Genomic DNA, 20197 nt, shown 5'->3' with positions numbered 1-20197 from the left:
CTGTTTTATTTAAAAAATTTTAAAAAAATTAAAAAAAATAGTCACATGCAAAGTACTATTCATGTTTTATCATGTAATAACAATAAAAATATTAATCACAAAAAGTTTTAAATAAGACGAAGAGTCAAAAATTCAATCTAAAAACGCATGAATTGGTTTATTTTGGGACGGAGGGCGTAGATCATTGGAGTGAGTTAAATGTTCAGAGTAGGATGATGGTCGATAGCATCACTAGCTGGCAATATATTGCACCTGAACATTTCATTTCAGTGATTCAGTGCTGGGAGTCAGAAACATCATCCCTGATTGCAAATGCTGTTGGCAAAAAAATGACCACAGTTTGTTTTTTGGACAGAGGTTAAACGAGATTAAAAGATGTTCCTGAACTGATCGTTTGACACCTGGCCAGACATTAAACGAAAAGCTAAGGACAATGACGGACATCAAGCTGGTGCAGAGCTAAGACCTTGATGAAACTTGAACTGATGTCACGTGTTGCTGAGCTGTAAAACCATAACAGGCCATCAGATGTCCGGCGTTCGTCGCCACCAAATCTACATTCAGAAATCCTGTTTCTACTGTCGAAATTCCACCAATCTTAGCGGCATACACCAAAGGATCATTCATGGATTACTGTAAAGTATTCAAGCATTGGATGTCACTTTCAGAACCAAAACAATATGGTAAGCTGCTCCTGCTAAATGACATAGCTCCTTTCATATTATAAAACTTTATGTTTTACTCCTAATTATATTATATGTTTTACTCCTAATAGATTTATCTATGGATGAATGAATATGTTTTACATATGGTCCAGATTTATTAGCATATATAGAATTTTAATGAGACCAAAATATCAATAAATATATTTTACGCATATGTCTAAATTTATTAGCATCTATATAAATCTAATGAGAATCAAAACATCTTAAAATATGAAATATAGGTAACATCTAGGCCGCGTTCGTTTGGGGTGAGAGGGATGGTTAGTTATCTGATACGGAAAACGTTGTAATAGATTAGTACATAATTAGTTAGTTATTAATTATTAAAAATATAAAATAGATTAATATGATTTTTAAAAATAACTTTTTTATAAAAAAATATTAAAAAAATATACCGTTTAGCAGTTTAGAAAACGTGCGAGGGCTTGGCCCCGACCGAACGCGGCCCTAGAGAGCGGTCCAGATCGGCTCTCATGGGCCTGCTATCTACGTCGGCCTGAGAGAAGGAACTGGGCCGCACAATATGCGAACACGGTCATATCTGCAGGCCGAACGGTGGAGGAACGGCCCAAAATAATCGGTAGTCCGAAGAATCGACGGCCCAGATTGGTGGTTCCATTGGTAGCAATCCAACTCTGAGTTGATTCAAACGGAGCATGAGATAATCGAGACGCCTTCTATATATTCAGATCAAAATTTCCCTAAATTTAAACCCAAATAAAATAATTTTTATTTTCAATATATTGGTGAAAAATTCACATGGATTTCATCGCATTCAATTTAATTTGTGTGGAAAATTGAATTGCATGTACTATTAATTAGTCACTTGGCCAAGTGGACAACCAATCTCCAAATCATACAACAACTTGGAACACTTGCCTACCAATTTGTGGTATCAACACATCCCTTCTAGGAAACTCTACCGCCTCATAACCAGTTCAACCCCAAACACCTTTCAAAGTCTCCGGCCCATGGTCTGTACAATTATTGTACTTACAATGTTGATTTCTAGAAACAGCTTATTAATAATTAAAAAAAATACTTCATAGGTAAAATTTTATACATATGCTCCTAGCGATATAAAGTTTGAAAAATAAAGTACGAAGAAAAAAGCCTCAAAATTAACTTTAAATTTAAGTTTTAAAATTCGAATTTGGCTTATAAGCACATGCAAAAACTCTTAGCTTCCGAAACTTTGTTCAGTCTGCCCCTGAGTTCAGAGTTGAGACTTTGGACTTGAGAGATGAGATATGGTTCACGCCCCTCTCTCCCGGCTAACACGAAATCACGGAAGTCATGAGTTCATGAGGGCACATTGACCTGATCTGCACAAACACTGACGCAGCGCCAGCTCTGAATGCACAACAAATTGTTCAGCCCAACAGATCGTCGAACTCACCGACACCCAGCGTGTATTCACGAGACCAGGTTTTCTTTTTTTTTTTCATCCTTAAAAAGTATCTTGATAAGTATCTTGATGTACTAAATAATTATACCTCAAAATAAGAAAACTTTTTACACTAAAAAATATGTTATCTCAAGATACCTTTTTAAAATTTAAAATGATAAAAGAAACTCCACAAGGCCACGGCAACCCATTAGAGCAAGTATAATAGCAGGCTATAAGCCAATTAAATGCTAATGTGGAAGAGAAAAGGGAGGAGAGAGAGAGGAGAATAGCCAGCTCAGGCACAAGAACCAAGACACCATATGAGAGATATGTGAGTCCTGTATTAAAGATAAATGGCTGAACATTATATGAGTAGGCTATAAAAAAACTATAAGAAGTCTTATAGACAGCTTGTTGGCTATATTATTAGCGTTGCTCTCCGAGGTGAAGTACGTCAGCGCCACCGTCGACGAACGAACAACGACTTGGTCAGCATGGACTCGCAAACGACCAAAGTGCTGTTCCACCGAAATTTTCCTGTCGAAAACTCGACGTATATGGCGGGGTTTCCTTTTCTCGTCGCTATAAATACTCGTCGTCGTCGTCGTCTTCTTCTCCCAGCGTGACCACCAGTCCACCACCCATGACCCAACCCCGCGTTCTGCACGAGATGCCAGCCAGCTGCAGCGAGCTCCGGCCGCCGGCCGTCCCGCGCGGTCGGCGGCTGGGACAAGCTGCCGCGGCGGCGGTGGCGCCTTTCCTGCTGATCCTGCTCCTGGCCGCCGTGTCTGGCTCAACGGCGGCGGACGTCGTCAACCTGACACTCCTCACCGGCGCTCAGGAGAGAGGCGCAGGTATATATCTTGCCTGCACCTTGACGGAATGAACTGGTTCTTGATGGCAATGGCATCAACTCCTCCGGAACTCGATCACGAAGCACCCCCATCTTTTAGCTTTTTCTTATATATCAAAGTTTGAATTTTTAAACCTAAATTTGGAGTTAATTTTAGTGTTTTTTTATCGCAGTTATTTTTTAGTTTCGGCTTTTAAATCGCTAAGAACACGTATATAAAAGTTTCATTTATAAATTTATTTATTTTCTACGTTTGCAAATTTATCATTTGTCTTTTTTTCCTTGGACAAGCAAAAAAAAGATCACCTCCGAACTTTGTTTGCGTGCTTGTTTCAGTGTGCTTGGATGGGAGCTCGCCGGGCTACCACCTGCAGAGAGGCTTCGGCTCCGGTGAACACAGCTGGCTCGTCTATCTTGAGGTGTCAAGCTGTGTTAGATGGACTTTTTTTTTTCTTTTTTCTCTGCATATCATGGATTGATGATTCTGTTTGTGCTGATTTGTGTGCTGAAAATGATCAGGGAGGAGGCTGGTGCGACGACATCGAAAGTTGTTCCACGCGCAAAACGACCGCCAATGGTTCATCCAAATTAATGGAAGCAGCAGTATTCGAGGGGATACTGAACAATGACAAACAAGTGAATTCTGGTACATGCAGATGACAGATGGTTCTTTATTGCATAATGAACACTAGAAACTATTAATTAAAACTATGGTGTTTTTTTAAAGTGAAGTTTTGAAGAATTTTGTATGCCCTTTTACTAATTTCAATCATTGCTTTTTAGATTTTTACAACTGGAACAAAGTTTTCGTAAGGTATTGCGATGGAGCATCGTTTTCTGGGAATACGGAGGCTCAAGATCAGGTGATCATTTTTTTTTTCTTCTGAAGTTGATTTTAAGGTTCCAAACATGTCCAAAAAAATTATTTGTCTGACATAATTGGCGATGGTTTAGGATGGGAGCACACTCCATTTCAGAGGATTGCGCATCTGGGAGGCGGTTCTTGATGAGCTCATGGAAAAAGGACTTGCAAGTGCTAAACAGGTTACATGCTGTTGATTATTATTTTTTGAACATGAATATTGCTCTGGTTTCAAACGGTTTGGACAGTAACCATTTGTTCCACTGGTCTAATCAAGAACCATGTCAAATTAATTTCTGTACACGTTTCAGGCCTTGCTTTCAGGATGCTCCGCTGGTGGTCTGGCTACACTACTGCACTGCAATGATTTTCATTCACGATTTCCTAAGGAGGTTTCAGCCAAATGCCTTCCTGATGCTGGATTTTTCCTTGACATGTAAGCCTCTGGATATTAATTAACAGTATAACCTACTTGGTGGTGTATGCGTGTACTGAAGTGTCGGTTTCTGCTTTAGTGAGGATTTATCTGGGGAGAGGCGCATGTGGTCCGTCTTCAATGGAACTGTTCATCTTCAGGTAAGCCGTTCGACATAGTGAAAAATGAAGAAATTTCTTCAATGATTGCTTGGTTATTTGCTGAAGCTTTCATCATCTAAAAAAGGTTATTTGTTGAAATTTTTATCCCAGAATGTTAGTGAAGTTTTGCCAAAGGATTGTCTGGCAAAGAAGGACCGGACAGAGGTATATCCCCGTAGTCAGTAAAAGATATTTCTTTGCTGTGGTTCTAAGTTCATTTACTGACATGTCGTTTTTCCAGTGCTTCTTGCCCACTGAACTTGTTAAGAGCATCCGTGCTCCCATGTTTATTGTGAACTCTGCCTATGATTCTTGGCAGGTAACTTTAATGGATTAATATCTATACTTTTGTTCCTATGACCATGAGTAATATAGTAGCTTTTTTCATACAGAAAAGTAATATTTTCCCAGATGAACTCAACAAGTTAAATATCTCACTGGTTTAGCTATGCTTCTTGTCTGTAGGTAAGAAATAGTCTTGCCCCAGATGGATCATATCCTGGACAGTCATGGTCGAATTGCACAGAGAACATTCAATATTGCAATTCTACACAAATGCAAGTACTCAATGGTTAGTTTAACTCGTTAATATGTTCGATTTTTTTTCTCCACTTTTATTCTGTAACTATCCTTTTTCTTTATAAGATAAAAGTGCATTTTTTTCTACTCCGTGTTGTAGGGTTCAGGAAGAAATTAGTCGATGACGTAAAGGTCTTCAAACACAAAAAGGACTGGGGTCTGTTCGTTGATTCATGCTTCCTGCACTGTCAAACACAATACAACATCACATGGAGCTCGCAGTTATCCCCAGTACTCGGTAATAAGGTGAGGTTAATAAATCACTGAAATGTGCTTAGTTCAGAAAAGAAAACCATTGAAATTTTATAGGACTGTAAAAGGGCACTGATTGTAAATTTTCCTATGTATCTCTAAAATTTCGCTCAATTCCTTTTACACCCTTAAGATTTACTTGATCCTTTATATATTTATTATTATTTTTTGCTCCCATTCCATTAATTAATCAAGAGTTGACCGTTTGTTTTTTTAGAAATAGTGCTATTGCCCTTGGCATTTAAACTAAAATTAGAAATGTTCTATTCAGAAATTATTTGGTTGCGCAAAATAGTAAGTGATACATTTGTAATTTCTATTTTTTTGAAACTTTCATTAAATTTGAAAAATAATTTATGACTAAATATGCAGTTTGAAAAAAATGTATTTTTACCATAACCATGCATTCACCTTCCATTAGAATTGTCAGTTCATGCAAAATTTATGAAAATCCGTTTAAAATTAGTTATTTTAATTTTCAAATTCAGTGCAAAACTTTTGTGCATATGTATTTTAGCCAGTCTAGTATTTTCATATAACATAAAAAGGTTATTTAGTAATGACGCTTATCATTTTGTAGTATAAACTATAGGCAATATGGTCTTAAAAAACCAAGCCCTCCTAAGCGGATGATGTATTATTTGAACCATAAAACCTATTCTGATGGCATTTCTACTTTTAGAAATGGGTGTTTTAACGATAAACTAATAGTCAACTAAAGATTAGACCTATAAGGGATCTATATATAAACTTGCGTGGTATAAAAGGGATTGAGCAAACTTGAAGGGTATAGAAGAAATTAGTTAAGTTCAGGAGCACATGGAGAATTTTCTATTTTTGTTGGTCATGTTATAGCTTGATTGATATGTTTTTTAATTTCACTTGTGTGGAGCAGACTATCGCAGAGGCTGTTGGGGATTGGTATTTCGAGAGAAGCCGGACAACGAAAGAGATTGACTGCGAGTATCCATGTAACCCCACATGTAAACTTGTTGGATAATGTTTCATCCAGAGGTTCACATCGTCTGTCATTATGATAATTATGATAGTGTCTTTTACCCGTAATGTCACGTGGATCTATAGGAGTGTTGAATCCGGTATAACAGCAGTCCCTTTTATACTTTTTTAAATTTACTTTTATGATGTTCAGCTCTACTTCTCAAGATGTTCTGCTCTCGTGTACCTCTGATGTTGCATTGAAATCATAAAGAGAAAGAATCCCTCATTTTTCACCTCCATACTTTCCAAAGTTCTAAACGGCGTTTAAAAGTTATATAAAAATATTTCTAAAAATCATTTTTTATGTTTAGAATAATTAATACATAACTAATCATGTGCTAATGATTCATCTTGTTCTTGTGTTTCATCTCCTGCTTTCTCCTCCCAAACTCAGCCTTGAAATCAACATGCATCAATTGATCACTTAAAAATATTCCAACACCTCACCATTTCCTTTCTCTCCGTTCCTTTGATACGTGGGTTTCATGATATTTTTATCTTTTTGTTTAACTTACCTATAGGCCCTGCATATTTTATTTAATCTTTTAATTTTACTTCTAATACCAAATTAGAGCCACACAAGAGGATCACTGAGTTCAACTAGCCATGTTAGCAAAAATCGGGCTAATATACTTTATTTACACCGGTTTTGAGAGATAAAAGATGGGTTGTATCCGATTTTACATACAAGGAATGAAAATCGAACTCGCCGTATAGCCGAGGATGCAAAATGACATTTACTCATTTCTGTATCTCCGTATGCATTCTCCATCGAAGTCCGACGAAGAAACATACGGCCCCAGTAAACTGTAGGGCTGACTATACTGTAACAAAAAACATAATCCAAGGTCTTATGTGCAAAAGCCTCTTAACTTGCTGCCAACCGTCCGATCTCGATCGTGCGGTTGTCAGCGGGGCGCAAGAAGCCAAGAACGGCCGGTGCCTCATGTCATCCTCGCCGCGCCGCCGCCGTCACGCTCGTCGGATTCCACCGATCCCAGGATGATAATCTGCAACACTCCACGACAAGTTCGACTACACCAGCTCTCACACCGATGGTTTGGTTGATTAATGAGAAAATTTAAGAAATATTATTTGTAAATGTTCAAGTCTAATAATATTATTTGTGGGTTCTACGAAATATAATTGTATAAATAATTTTCTCTAATAAATATCATTGTCGTTAGGTTCCGTTTATTAAACATAATTTATCTCATAGCAACGATAATATTTTTTAGACAAAGTCATTCTTATAATGATATTTATAAAACTCGTACTCATCAGTAGAATTCTTTTTTAAGTGTATAACTCGGGATGCACACGAATACACACCACAACGTACGCGCACACCTATACACGTCCCTATCACACGCTTAGGATTTTAGGTTGCACACACGTGTGAGGAAAATTCTCGGGTGAGACACGACTGCAAGTAATTCGGTGAGAAGAGTGAAGATAGCTCTAGCGGTGGACCGGTCACTCTCTACGAACGATACTTCTTGTAGCTAGGCAATCCATCTTTCGCTTATGATCTAAAATTTAGAATTGTTTTTTATTTTTTAATAAAATCTATTTTTTACATTGACTTTTGGACCATTAGAAATACGCATATAAAAGTTTTATTCATAAATTATTATTCATTCATAAATATATCTTTGCCTCTGAGTGTTTGTCAATGACACGTAAAAACAACACTGGTGCGATGCGAAGGCAGCCACGGCAGTGGACCGGTCACTCTCTCCGAACGACCTGGCAAAAAAAAAAAGAAAGGAAGAAAGAAAGAAATTGCAAGGTTGAAAACTCGGCAAAATGGCGCGTTTTCGTCGCGATAAATACTCCATAGTCCTTGTCTTCCAAAGGAGGCTGCCAGTCCACTCCGCCACCCACCCCCCGTGTTATTGGCCACACGGCCGGCGGCGCGCGAGATGGCGGCGACCGTCACCACCGAGCTCAACGGTGTCGCGCCGGCGTTCTTCCTGCTGCTCCTCGCCGCCGCCGTGGCCAGCGCAACGGCGGCGGACGTCGTCGAGCTGACCCTCCTCGCCGGAGCTCAGGAGAAGGGCGCGGGTACGTACGTAGCTCTCTTGCTGCACCCTCCTGTTCATCTGTGTCGCCTCTGCTGCACCTGGAGCTGGCACTGAACTGGTTCTTGAAGGCATCGAGTCGAGTCTCCTGAACTCAAGAAGCTGTGTGTTGCGTTTCACCTGCAGTGTGCTTGGATGGGAGCCCGCCGGGATACCACCTGCAGAGAGGCTTCGGCTCCGGCGAGCACAGCTGGCTCGTCTATCTTGAGGTGACCGGCCATCAGCTGATTTTCTGTCCTCTCGCAGTCGCAGATTGATTTCTGTTCATGGTTGCTGTCAAACATTGTTGCATGAGCTTTTTTATTATCCTTAAAAGATATTTTGAGGTACCATAATTTTCAGAATATAATTTTAGTACTTTGAGATATAATATACCTTAAGGTATTAGAATTTGACGCTAAAATTTTTAATACCTCAAGGCACTTTAAGAATAGTAAAAACGTTTTTTACCAGACTTAAAATAGTATCATATTTTTTAGTGTAAAAGTTTAATATTATACACTAAATTTTTTGGCACCTCAAGATATTTTTTAAGGATAATGAAAGAAAACCCTGGTTGCATGTACTGTTTTCTTGCATGAGCATTCATGACAAGATGATGCTTGATTAGTAGAAGTAATCAAGTACTCGCAATCAACACGAGGACTGAATTTTTGCACTGAAAATGCTTAGGGAGGAGCATGGTGCAACACCATGGAAAGTTGCTCCATGCGCAAAAGGGGCGTCTATGGTTCATCAAAATTCATGAAAGCAGCAGAGTTCAACGGGATACTCAGCAATGACCAGCAAGTGAATTCTGGTACATGCAGATAACAGATGCTTCCTTCAAGTTCCTAACTCTTTGATATTCTAAAAAAGAATCTTGGTTTTTTTTTCACTAATTCTTTGGATAATTTTGAAGTAATTTTACTGATTTCAATCATTGTCGACTAGATTTTTACAACTGGAACAAAGTCGCCATAAGGTATTGCGATGGAGCATCCTTTTCTGGGGACGCGGAGGCTCAAGATAAGGTAGATATTTCAATTTCTGAAAGCGATTTTCGATGTCAAAATCTTATTTTGTCCAACACCGTATTCCCCCCAAAAGAAAACTTATCCAACAGAATTAGCTGCTGGTGTAGGATGGGAGCACACTCCACTTCAGAGGATTGCGCATCTGGGAAGCAGTCGTTGATGAGCTCATGGAAAAGGGACTTGCAACTGCTAAACAGGTTAAAAGTTGTTCATTTTTTTTTTTGTTCTGTCTGAACAAGAAGATCTTGTTTGTTTCATATGATCTGGACAAGAATTTTATTCGTGTTTCAATCTGTAACAAAGTCCCTCTCTGATCAAGAAACATGTCAAAAGACTTCTATTTTTCTACGTATTTCAGGCCATACTTTCAGGATGTTCTGCTGGTGGCCTGGCTGCACTACTGCATTGCAATGATTTTCATGCACGATTTTCTAAGGAGGTTTCAGCTAAATGCCTTCCTGATGCTGGATTTTTCCTTGATACGTAAGCCTCTTAATTGATATTAATTACTAGTATAATTCTCTTGCATTGTATGCTTGTACTTAAAGTGCCAGTTTCTGCCCCAGTGAGGATCTATCCGGGGAGAGGCATATGTGGTCCGTATTCAATGGAACTGTTCATCTTCAGGTAAGCCGTTCAACATAGTGCCAGCTCCATTTTTTTTTTCTTCTTATACTTATAAACCAAAATTTAAATTTTTAACTCTAAATTTAAAGTAGATTTTAGGGTTTCTTTTTATCATAGTTTATTTTTCAGACTTAGCTTTTAAATCCATCAGAACACGTATATAAAAAATTTTGTTCATAAATTATTTTTTATTACAAATATGTAGTTTGGATTTTTTACTAAATAAGCCAAACAATCATCCCATATAACTTCCTGATGTTTTGGTGAAAGAAAATGTTTTCTTTTATGATTCTTGTGAAGGAACGTCCAAATGTTTTGGTGGTTTGTTCACTTGTGAATATCTCAGTGAATAGAATTAGATCTGGCGATGGTTGTCATTTTGTTTTCACGTGATTCTGTCGTGCCAGATTCCCCGTTTGTCTCATCTGGTTATGCTATATTCAGCTTTAAAATGCTTACTCAGTTATTGTTTGGAATTTTATCCCAGAATGTTAGTGAAGTTTTGCCAAAGGACTGTCTTGCAAAGAAGGATCGGACAGAGGTATTTCCGTGTAGTCTAACTCAACTGCATTCAATACAAGATACTCTAACTTGTTATAGTGTGATAAATTCACGAGGCTAACTCCGGTGCATTTTATTGGTGGTAGAATTTAATCCACACTATTGATCTATTTTTATTGGACGGTTATGATTAAATTATATTCAACAATAGTAGGTGTAGTAGAAATTTAAAGGGTAATATCGTCCTTTTTATTGTGAACTTTATTGAAAAAAACAAAATTACAAAATACTACTAATCAATTAATTAATAAAGTACAAAAATACCCTTTAAAATCAATGGCTAAGATTAATTATACTGGTAGTATAATACTACCAGTAAAATGTACCGGAGAGTTGTCCTAAATTCATTACTGACATATTTCTGTTCCTAGTGTTTCTTTCCTGCTGAGCTTGTTAAGAGCATCACCGCTCCAACTTTTATTCTGAACTCTGCTTATGATTCTTGGCAGGTAATTTTACTTTCTACATGAGTAGTAATATACAGTTCCCTTTTTCCTTGAAAAAAACAATTAGCATTTTTTACTGAGCAATTCAACAAGTTATAAATCCTCTCACTGTTTTAGCTATGCTTCCTGTCTGTAGGTAAGAAATGTTGTTGCCCCAGATGGATCTTTTCCTGGACAGTCGTGGTCCAGTTGCAAAACTGACATCCGAAATTGCAGTTCAGCACAAATCCAAGTACTCAATGGTTGGTTTAGCTTGTCAATAGATTCGATTTTTCTCCACTTTTATTTGGTACTTAATAACTCAAAAGTACAATGTTCTTCTCCGTGTTGTAGGGTTCAGGAATAAATTTGTCGATGATATAGAGGTTGTCAATGTCAACAAGGACTGGGGACTGTTCATCGATTCATGCTTCATCCACTGTCAAACACCATATAACATCTCATGGAGCTCACAGGCGTCCCCAGTGCTTGGTGGCAAGGTGAGGTTACAATCACTGAACTGTCATTAGTTCAGAAAATCAAATCAGTAAACGGTTATACTGTAAAGTGAGCAGCTATTGTTTGGTTTCTTTGATTGGTTGTCTACGTTATAACCGGATTAGGGTTTTTTTTACCATATTTGAAAATTACCTTGACACCCAAAGTTTTAGTGCAAAGTACCTTAAGAGCTCTTTTAACATTCTTAAAATGGTTCTTTAATGTATCATTTTTTTTCAGTGTAAAAATTGGTACATTAAGATACAATGTAGAGAATTTTGCACTAAAATTTTTTATACTGAATTTTGCGCTAAAATTTTTTAGTACTTCAAGATACTTCTAAAAAAACTTATATACTAAACTTTTTCATTAAAAAATATGTACCTCGAGATACTTTTCGAGTATGATAAAAAAAAAGAAGAGATTTGCTCCGGTCTAACAAAAAATACTTCGAGATACCAGTATCTCTCACCATTGGATCTAGCTGAATGCTGAATAGAATGTACACTGTTAGATCCAAAAATCAAAAACAATTTGATACTACGAAGTACTGATATCTCGAAATACTTTTTATTAGACCGAAGCAAACAACATTTTAATATGTTCTGATTTACACTTGTGCGTGGAGCAGACTGTCGCAAAGGCTGTTGGGGATTGGTATTTCGAGAGAAGCTCTGAAGTGAAAGAGATCGACTGCGAGTATCCATGTAACCCCACGTGTAGCAGCCAGCTGCCTACATGATTTTGCATTGAGCTGGACCGAGACTGCTACCGGCGTTCACTGAATATTTATGCAGGCTTATCTGATGAAGCAGCACCTGCAAATCACAGTTCACCATGTGTTCTGTGAACGATTAGCTGTACTTAATTTGCTGATAGCCAGACGCTTGTAATAAGTCGAACCATGGCCATCTTCAATAAAAGGAAACGTGTTATCATGATTATTATCATTCTCATCTTTTCACTTATGTTTATGCTTATACTTATATGCTGAAATTTAAATTCAGCCATAAAACTAAAGTTGATTTTAGGGTTTTTCATCAAAATTTATTTTTCAGGCTTAACTTTTAGATCACTCGTAATACGTATATAAAAAAAATTATTTATAAATTATTTTTCATTTTAAATATATTGTTTAACTTTTCCCATAAAAATCCAAATAATCACCCCCAATTTCAGATTTTTTTTTTCATTGCCATTGCTTGCGTTGCATCTTCTCCTGCATATCATCGTTGCACTGTGTCGGCAAAAGTGCAGATAACTGTGATACAACCGGTTGAAAGGAACGAACACTTAACATAACTGCAAAAACGAGCATTGCAGGCTTGCAGCCCATATCATCTGAAGTCAGAAGATATCAGTAGCTCACATCCAAGCATGGGAAAGTATTCTAATCCCTCGAAGGGATATCAGTAGCTCACAAAAGGAACAAATATGACTGTGAGTATATATATATATTATTCAGAGTTCAATTTAAAGTTAATTTTAATCTTTTTATCTTAGTTTATTTTTTAATATTTTCTTTTAGATCACTACGAACGTATAAATAAAAATTAAATCTACAAATTTTTTAATCGTCAATAAACCATTTCACTTGTATTTATTTTATGCTAAAAGATAATGCTGTAAGTTATTTTTATTGAAAAAAAAACCACGAAGACTATGTCCAGGCTCTTGAGTGCTGAGGCTGACCTATGCCGAAGACTACTCAGGAAAAAGAAAATGAACAGTACCACTTATACTAAGTCGCCGCATCAACCCTTTATGAAAAATAAACAATACTTTTCACTTGATATGGGAAAGTAGGCTGAACATTTTTGCAAGGTAAACGTACAGCGGCACTTGCTAATTAAGCCGCTGGTTGTACATATCGCTGTTAGGGGAACGAATACTAGTGATTAACAGTGCGTAGAGTGCTCATTTGGCCTCAAGAAGGACCAAAAAAAAAAAAACCGAAAGTTTCAGAACAAATACCATTTGATAGTTGCAGCACAAGCTATGGCTCATTTGGGCTCCGGTAGAAGATGATGCAGTGCGAGGTGCACAAGGCTCCAATAAATCCCGCGACGAACCCGACGGCTGCTCCGATTATTCCGACGCTGGAATGAATTGCCGTAGCTCGTGCTGCAACTATCAAATGGTACACCGTAGAGATTACCCTGATCTTTTCTGCACGAGTTTACTTGACCCCGTGAGGTTGACGCCAGATTGCCACACAAGAGTTGCAGACGATCAAATCCGAAAGATATAGGGATGGAGCCTCCTGGAGAAAACGAACCACTGCGGGAAGTAGAAGGCCATCACGAACCCGACCACGAAACCAACGGCCGCTCCGATGATGGACTCGTCGCTGATCCCGTGCAGCCTACAGCTACCCAGCGGCGCACCACAGAGCCTTCGGTTACCAGCAAAGGCTGACGCCGAGAAGTTCTCAAAACATGGTGGAACAAGCCCTGACAGCAAATTGTCTGAAACACTGAACGACACCGGCCGAGCGAGAGAACAGAATTGCCATGGGATCCCACCCTGGAGTTTGTTGTGCTGAAGGCTCAGTGTTTCCAGGTATGCCATGTCTCTGATGTTGGCTGGGATTGGGCCTGAGAAGCTGTTGTACGAGAGATCCATGGAACTCAGACGAGAAAGCTCTGTGATGTTGCTTGGGATTGGGCCTGAGAAGCTGTTGTGCGAGAGATCCAGATAACTCAAATGGGGTAGCCACCGTGAGATGTCGGAAGGGATAGGCCCTGAAAAGCTGTTACCTGACAGATTCAAGCCTTCCATCATTCTACAACCCTCGAGACCTTCAGGAAATCTGCCTTGAAGCCCCAGGCTGACGAGATTGAAAGAACGAACCGTGTTATCGTTGGGGCTCCAACAATTTACGCCGGTGAATTTGCAGATGAAACCATTCGTTCCTTCTCCTGAAAAATTCCATGTGGACTTGAGCTCACCACGGGGATCAACCAGCGATTTGTGCAGAGTTCGTACGCACTCGGTGTCATCAGAAGCGACGAACAACCGTAAGCTGCATAGGAGCAGCAAGCGAACGATGAACTTGATATCATCAGGCATCACAGGCATGTTACAAAACGACCGGCCAAAGAAAGGCAGCTTCTTGCCCCCAACATCACCCGATCGAAAAGTACTTTAAACACACTTCCTGTAAAAAGAATAAAATGTATTTTATCTTTTTTAAAAAAGACTTGTCTTTGTATTAGACTATTACTAATGTATTAGTAAAGTTTGTGCAAAAGTAAAGCCGAGAAAACTCACCAGTCACCACCGATCCAGACAAAAGCAGAAAACACCCTCTGCAGCAGCTGCAAGAGATGAACTGACGGAGCAGCACAGATCTAAATATGTCCCGAATTTCTTACCTAAACCACGATTTTTTTTCCCACGTCTTCGATCTCACCTTAAGGTTGGTGCCTTTTGTATCTTCCTCAAGTCAAACGCGCGAACCCAGACGCACAGCTCATCCATGCACGGTTTCACATTCGCACGTGCCAGTCATGTTCAAAACTTACAAGACCTTGCATTCCGGGGAGGTCCCTAGCTCCTCTGGAGAATACAAGTGGTCGTCCTTCGGCTGTTTTGAGTAAAAAATTGAAACGATATATTTGTAAATAAAAATAATTTATAAATAAAATTTTTATATACGTATTCTTAGCGATATAAGAGCAAAGAGTAAAACTAAACTATGATGAAAAACAATCTTAAAATCAACTAAAATTTAAGGTTGTAAATTTAAATTTTAGCTTATACACAGAAGTGAAAAGATGAGTATATAAATATGTATAAATCACCTTATGTTAAATTCATACTTATGTCATCCTCAAATAAATTATGTCTTAGGATGCAAATAATATATCTACGAATATATCAAATATTTTATTTGTGAAAATGAGAGGAGTATATTTTTTTATTTAAAACACGTCAATACAATTATTTTATCTAATATAATTTTACTTCCTCTCTCACAATCTACCTAACTAGGATAAGATAGATCTGGATATAGCTATGTCGAGCTTCATAGTTATAAGATAGAACAAATCTCAGGCTAGGTGGCTACTATCTCCGTTCCATAAAAAATAAATCCAGTACTACATGTTATATATCGTATTAAATCTAGACATACGAGTGATTAACGGTGTCATTAGAGTGCTCATTTGGCCTCCAGAAATTACAACCATGGCTTAGAAATGAACTGTTCCCCCGACAAAAGTTGCAGCTTCTAATTTCAAGTACCACCTGCTCAAAACACTGTGTAAACATGCTTAACAAAGAGACTTGTGACAAGAGGAAACAATATGCCCAGGGTCTCAGATATGCAGACGCCACAAAAGCTGCCTCCAGAAAGGAAAGAACAAAACTATACTTTTGCTGTTTTCATGTAATACTTATCACAAGATGCTCGGTTATATGTAAACTACTATCTCCGTTTCATAATATAAGTCTTTTTAGCATTGTTCAGATTTATATCGATGCTAATAAATCTAGACACATATATAAATTATATACATTCATCCATGAACAAATTTAAACAAGACTAAAAAGACTTATAATATGAAAGGTAGTAGAAAATATGGTGTTCCAGAGAACTCACCGATCGATTCAGAAAAGCAGAAACTCCCACCTGCAATAGACGACGATCCTTCCCCTGGAGGATACAGCCCCATCCCTTTTGATTTTATAAGCATAAGCAATTAAAAAATATATTATAGGTCAAAATTGCATATATATGTTTTCGGTGATCTAAAAGCAAAGGTTAAAAAATAAATATGAAAAAAAACTCAATATCAACTTTAAATTTAAATTTTAGCATATAAGTATAAATATGAGCGAAAAGTTATAAGATCTTTTCTTCGGTTTAACTCATACAGCAATACTGCCTTGGTTCCGACGACAGAAAGATTGACTATGCTCAAGTCTTCAGTCTAACCAGTCTCCGTGAGAAATTTGACAATTAGCCACTTAATACGTACGTCTTTGCAAACTTGCCATCCAATCTGCATGTTTCTCTAATACACTGTTGGATGTGCTAAATTTTTGATTTCATACCACTTTATGTCTTTCTCAGCATTTTTCTTTTTTCTTTTCTGTTTTTTCTCTTTTTTTGGGACTTTTTACTCCTGGACCCACTTGTTTGGTAAAAAGAGAGAGAGGGAGGGAACGTATATGCATACGTACTGCCGTCGCTGCTGCAGTAATGGGGGAATGTCTAGTCATTGCCGTTAGACATCTTCAATTTATTCGTGAATTTCTAACCATTACAGTTTGGCAGGCAGCTAAGATTCATTGAAGAGTTAATGTGATCCTAGTCCTATGTCATAACTCATTCCTGTGTAGGCAGTCTTGTTTATTTAGAACAAAGTTATGACTTGGTAAGTTGGTATTAATAATGCCACTGATACTGAGTGAATCGAACCTTTTTCCCAGGTTTATTTGAACAAGTTAAGACAGACATCTACTCCCTCCGTTCCGTTTCACATGGTAGAACATTTTAGCTATGCTTAAATTTATCTATTTATCAATATATAATATTTATTAGCATATTACCCATGTGTTGCAACAAGATCTTATTAAAAATATCATTAGCATATTATTAAAGTAGAGTTAATAAAATAGTTTGATATATATGTCTAAGTTTTTTCTTTCACAAAATAGGAGAGAGTTGATGGTAAGTTATGTGACGGATTCACCATCACCACTATTCTCTTTTATAGTAGTAGATATATGTTTGAATTCATTAGTATTCGTATGAATATAAGAAAAGCTACAAAGTCTTATATTATGAAACAAAGATAGTATTACTTGTCACCTCTTGAGGGGTTTCTAATATTCATCAAAAGTTTACACGGTCATCACTCCTGTGAAACACACACAACCTGCTTGCCAACATTTTTTCCACTGAATAGGCCAACAAATGCAGCAGGTGCATTCTCCAAGCCTATGCTCATGTCTTCTACATACACAATCTTGCCATCTCTGTAATGCTTTCCCATGTCATTGAGAAACTTTGGGAACATATGGATGTAGTCACTCTGAAGGAAGCCTTGCATACGTATCCTCTTTGGTACAAGGCAGTAGAGGTTGTGGATCCCTACAGGATCAGTCAGACCATGCTGGGAGACCATCCCACACACTGCAATGCGACCATGGACCCTCATGTTAAGGAGTACAGCATCAAGCATTTGTCCACCTACGTTCTCAAAGTAGATGTCGATACCTTCAGGGAAGTATCTACACGAATAAATCACCAAAAAGGACTAAATCATTACTATGTTGTTATGAATCATTTGGAGAATTCAGCAAGTTGATTTTGAAATAATAACACAAGTGTATGATTCCATTTTTGTCGCTATGAATTTAACTATAACAGGAGCATGCTGTGCATTATTTAGGTAGGTTCATCAAATTGAAGTATTTTTATTATGGTTTTTAGATTATTCTTACAGTCAAGCTAATTCACCGATTGTTCACTAAAACTAAATTAAGCTGGCTAGTGCCTTTTAACTGAAAGAGAAGGCCTGACCTTTTCAAGGCTGCAGTTAAGTCAGGCTCCTCTTTGTAATTGAAAGCTGCATCAAATCCAAACTTTTCCTTCAAGAGCTCAACCTAAAACATTGTTGTAAACCCTGAATGATGCATCTAGATAGGTAAGGAATGCAGGCATTAGTGTCAAGTTAATACTTTCTGATTTGTTCCAGCGCTTCCCACGACATAGCATCCATGAAGCTTTGCCAGTTGACCAACAATTTGGCCAACCGCTCCTGATGCAGCCGACACAAAGACGAACTCTCCCTTCTTCGGTGAGCAGATCTCATAGAAACCAGCATAAGCTGTAAAGCCAGGCATGCCTAGGGGTGATGGAAAGAGTATGGTTAAGCTTGTCGGATCAAAGAATATAGTTCACATATAGCAGTATTCTCTCTGTTACAGAAACCATGAAATAGAACACTCGAAACATTTCTGATTTCCCTATCACAAACTAATTCATCACACAATTGTCGATTTAACTAAAATTACCGAGAGTAGATCACTCAAATGATATTTCTCTTCCTACAACCTTTGCTCATTTTAGGCCCTGTTTTTTTCAGCTTGGGATTATTATAATACAGATTATTGAGAGTAAGTTAAAAGAAACATACAACTTATTGAAGTAGCTTATTATAATGTAGAGCTCAGCTTATTATAATCTAATAAGCTCATTTAGATGAGCTTTTTCTAGCTTATTGGGTGAAAAATTACCCGCCATGCCACTCACTCCCTCTTTAAACTTGTAAACCCAATAATCTAGGCTATAATAATCTACGAAAGAAACAACTCACAGCTTATTCTACTACAGATTATATCAATCCAGCTTATAATAATCTGACTCAATAATCTAGATTATAATAATCTTAAGCTGAAAGAAACATGGCCTTAGTCTGTAAATGCCCTTCCTACTCTTATCACACACCACAATTCGGTGCAACCATGGTAGGCTTTTCTCGTGAAAAAGCTCACGCACCATTCCGTGCAAGTTCATGATCTCTTCTCTTATTTTAAAAAATACACGTCCTACGAATCAGAATTATGATAATAATTAACTCACCAAGAAGCCCCAAATGGTAGGAGAGTGGTATGTCACTCTGCTGGATCGTGCTCAGCCGCTCAGGCTTGTCGATCAGAGTGTATTCCTCCCAACCCGTCATTCCCGAGACAATGTCGCCCGCGCTGAATCCGGGATGAGTGGAGTCCACCACTCTCGCCACTCCAAACCCTTCTATGACCTTCACAGATCAAGCCTACCAGCAATGAATACTCCATTGACAAGCGAAGGCGAAGTGGAGGGCGATGATTCGAGGGGAAGTGGGCGAGAAAACCTACGGATCCAGGCTTGAACGGGGGGACGTAGGACCCCTGGAAGTCCCGCATCCGGCCGCGCATGTAGGGGTCGCAGGAGAGGTAGAGGTTCCTGACCAGCACCGCCGGGGGCGCGCCCCCCGGCACGCGCAGCGCCACCGTGCCGCCGTCGACGAGCACCATGTCGTCCTCCCTCGGCGCCCGGCTGATGTAGCCGCGCAGCACCACCTTCCTGTTGCTCGCCACGGGGGCCGCCGCGGCCGGCCCCTCCTCCTCCATCGCCGGCGCGGCTGGCCGGCCGGTGGTGGTAGGTTGGCGGTTCGTTCGGTTCGGCTTGGTTTTTTTTCCCCCGAGCGGTTTGCTGCGTTTTTTCGGTGGAAAATCGCCGAGTTTGTGCGTGATTTTGAAGGGGTGCGTGTGCTACAACCAGCCAGGCGGGTTAGGTGAGATGCCGGTGCGGCGGTGGCCGCGGCGCCGTGGGATGGGATGGTAGCTAGATCTGACGGCCGTGCAGGGCTCCACGTACGCGTGAAGGAAGAGGTGGACACTCGGTTATTTCTGTTCTATTAGTCCAATTAAATGTGAAATACAGTTATTAGAAAGTCTAATAATATAGTTAGTTTGGTAAAAGCGAGAAACGAGTAATTTAGTTTTGGCTTTAGTCATGACTGAAATTTGGTAGATTGAGATTGTGACAAACGTGATAGAAATTGAAAAAAAAAAGAATTGCAACATCTCTTCTCATTTGTGTCTTTTTGACAGCTCATAACAGAAGATGACGCTAAATCACAAATATATTTTACAATTTGATAGGTTTTATGAGCTAATGGGCTTTGATTTGTATTAATTGGTTATTTAACCGATGACCATGACCGAATTAATTAACCGAGGTTATTTCGGTT

At 38.7% G+C, this 20197-nt stretch overlaps 4 protein-coding genes across 4 annotated transcripts; 2 read left to right on the top strand and 2 right to left on the bottom strand.

Annotated features, from left to right (window-relative positions):
• The first annotated feature begins 2750 nt into the window (after nucleotides 1–2750).
• Nucleotides 2751–6469, top strand: LOC102716093 (pectin acetylesterase 5-like). The gene is made up of 12 exons (XM_006646492.3): nucleotides 2751–2969; nucleotides 3305–3387; nucleotides 3488–3614; nucleotides 3752–3831; nucleotides 3923–4012; nucleotides 4142–4266; nucleotides 4346–4406; nucleotides 4518–4571; nucleotides 4648–4725; nucleotides 4872–4977; nucleotides 5086–5231; nucleotides 6133–6469. The coding sequence occupies exons 1-12, from the start codon at nucleotides 2759–2761 to the stop codon at nucleotides 6235–6237; spliced, it is 1266 nt and encodes a 421-aa protein (XP_006646555.3). The 5' UTR covers nucleotides 2751–2758; the 3' UTR covers nucleotides 6238–6469.
• Nucleotides 6470–8103: 1634 nt separating this feature from the next.
• LOC102715818 (pectin acetylesterase 5-like) lies at nucleotides 8104–12391 on the top strand. Its single transcript, XM_015835141.2, has 12 exons — nucleotides 8104–8303; nucleotides 8447–8529; nucleotides 8993–9119; nucleotides 9254–9333; nucleotides 9444–9533; nucleotides 9695–9819; nucleotides 9903–9963; nucleotides 10451–10504; nucleotides 10896–10973; nucleotides 11107–11212; nucleotides 11304–11449; nucleotides 12079–12391. Exons 1-12 carry the CDS (start codon nucleotides 8162–8164, stop codon nucleotides 12187–12189), a joined length of 1203 nt encoding a protein of 400 aa, XP_015690627.2. The 5' UTR covers nucleotides 8104–8161; the 3' UTR covers nucleotides 12190–12391.
• Nucleotides 12392–13679: 1288 nt separating this feature from the next.
• LOC102704295 (probably inactive leucine-rich repeat receptor-like protein kinase At5g48380) lies at nucleotides 13680–14519 on the bottom strand. The gene has a single exon (XM_006645089.3). The coding sequence runs from the start codon at nucleotides 14517–14519 to the stop codon at nucleotides 13680–13682; it is 840 nt and encodes a 279-aa protein (XP_006645152.1).
• A 2738-nt stretch (nucleotides 14520–17257) lies between these two features.
• Nucleotides 17258–19685, bottom strand: LOC102704017 (2-alkenal reductase (NADP(+)-dependent)). Its single transcript, XM_006645088.3, has 5 exons — nucleotides 19320–19685; nucleotides 19045–19222; nucleotides 18141–18307; nucleotides 17983–18065; nucleotides 17258–17690 (listed from the first exon to the last, which is right to left on the bottom strand). The coding sequence occupies exons 1-5, from the start codon at nucleotides 19572–19574 to the stop codon at nucleotides 17312–17314; spliced, it is 1062 nt and encodes a 353-aa protein (XP_006645151.1). The 5' UTR covers nucleotides 19575–19685; the 3' UTR covers nucleotides 17258–17311.
• Nucleotides 19686–20197: the final 512 nt, after the last annotated feature.

This window comes from Oryza brachyantha, chromosome 1, assembly GCF_000231095.2.
Source record: "Oryza brachyantha chromosome 1, ObraRS2, whole genome shotgun sequence".
NCBI classification, from domain to species: domain Eukaryota; kingdom Viridiplantae; phylum Streptophyta; class Magnoliopsida; order Poales; family Poaceae; genus Oryza; species Oryza brachyantha.
The sequence above is the reverse complement of the archived record's forward strand: the minus strand, read 5'-3'. Positions and strand labels throughout refer to the sequence as shown.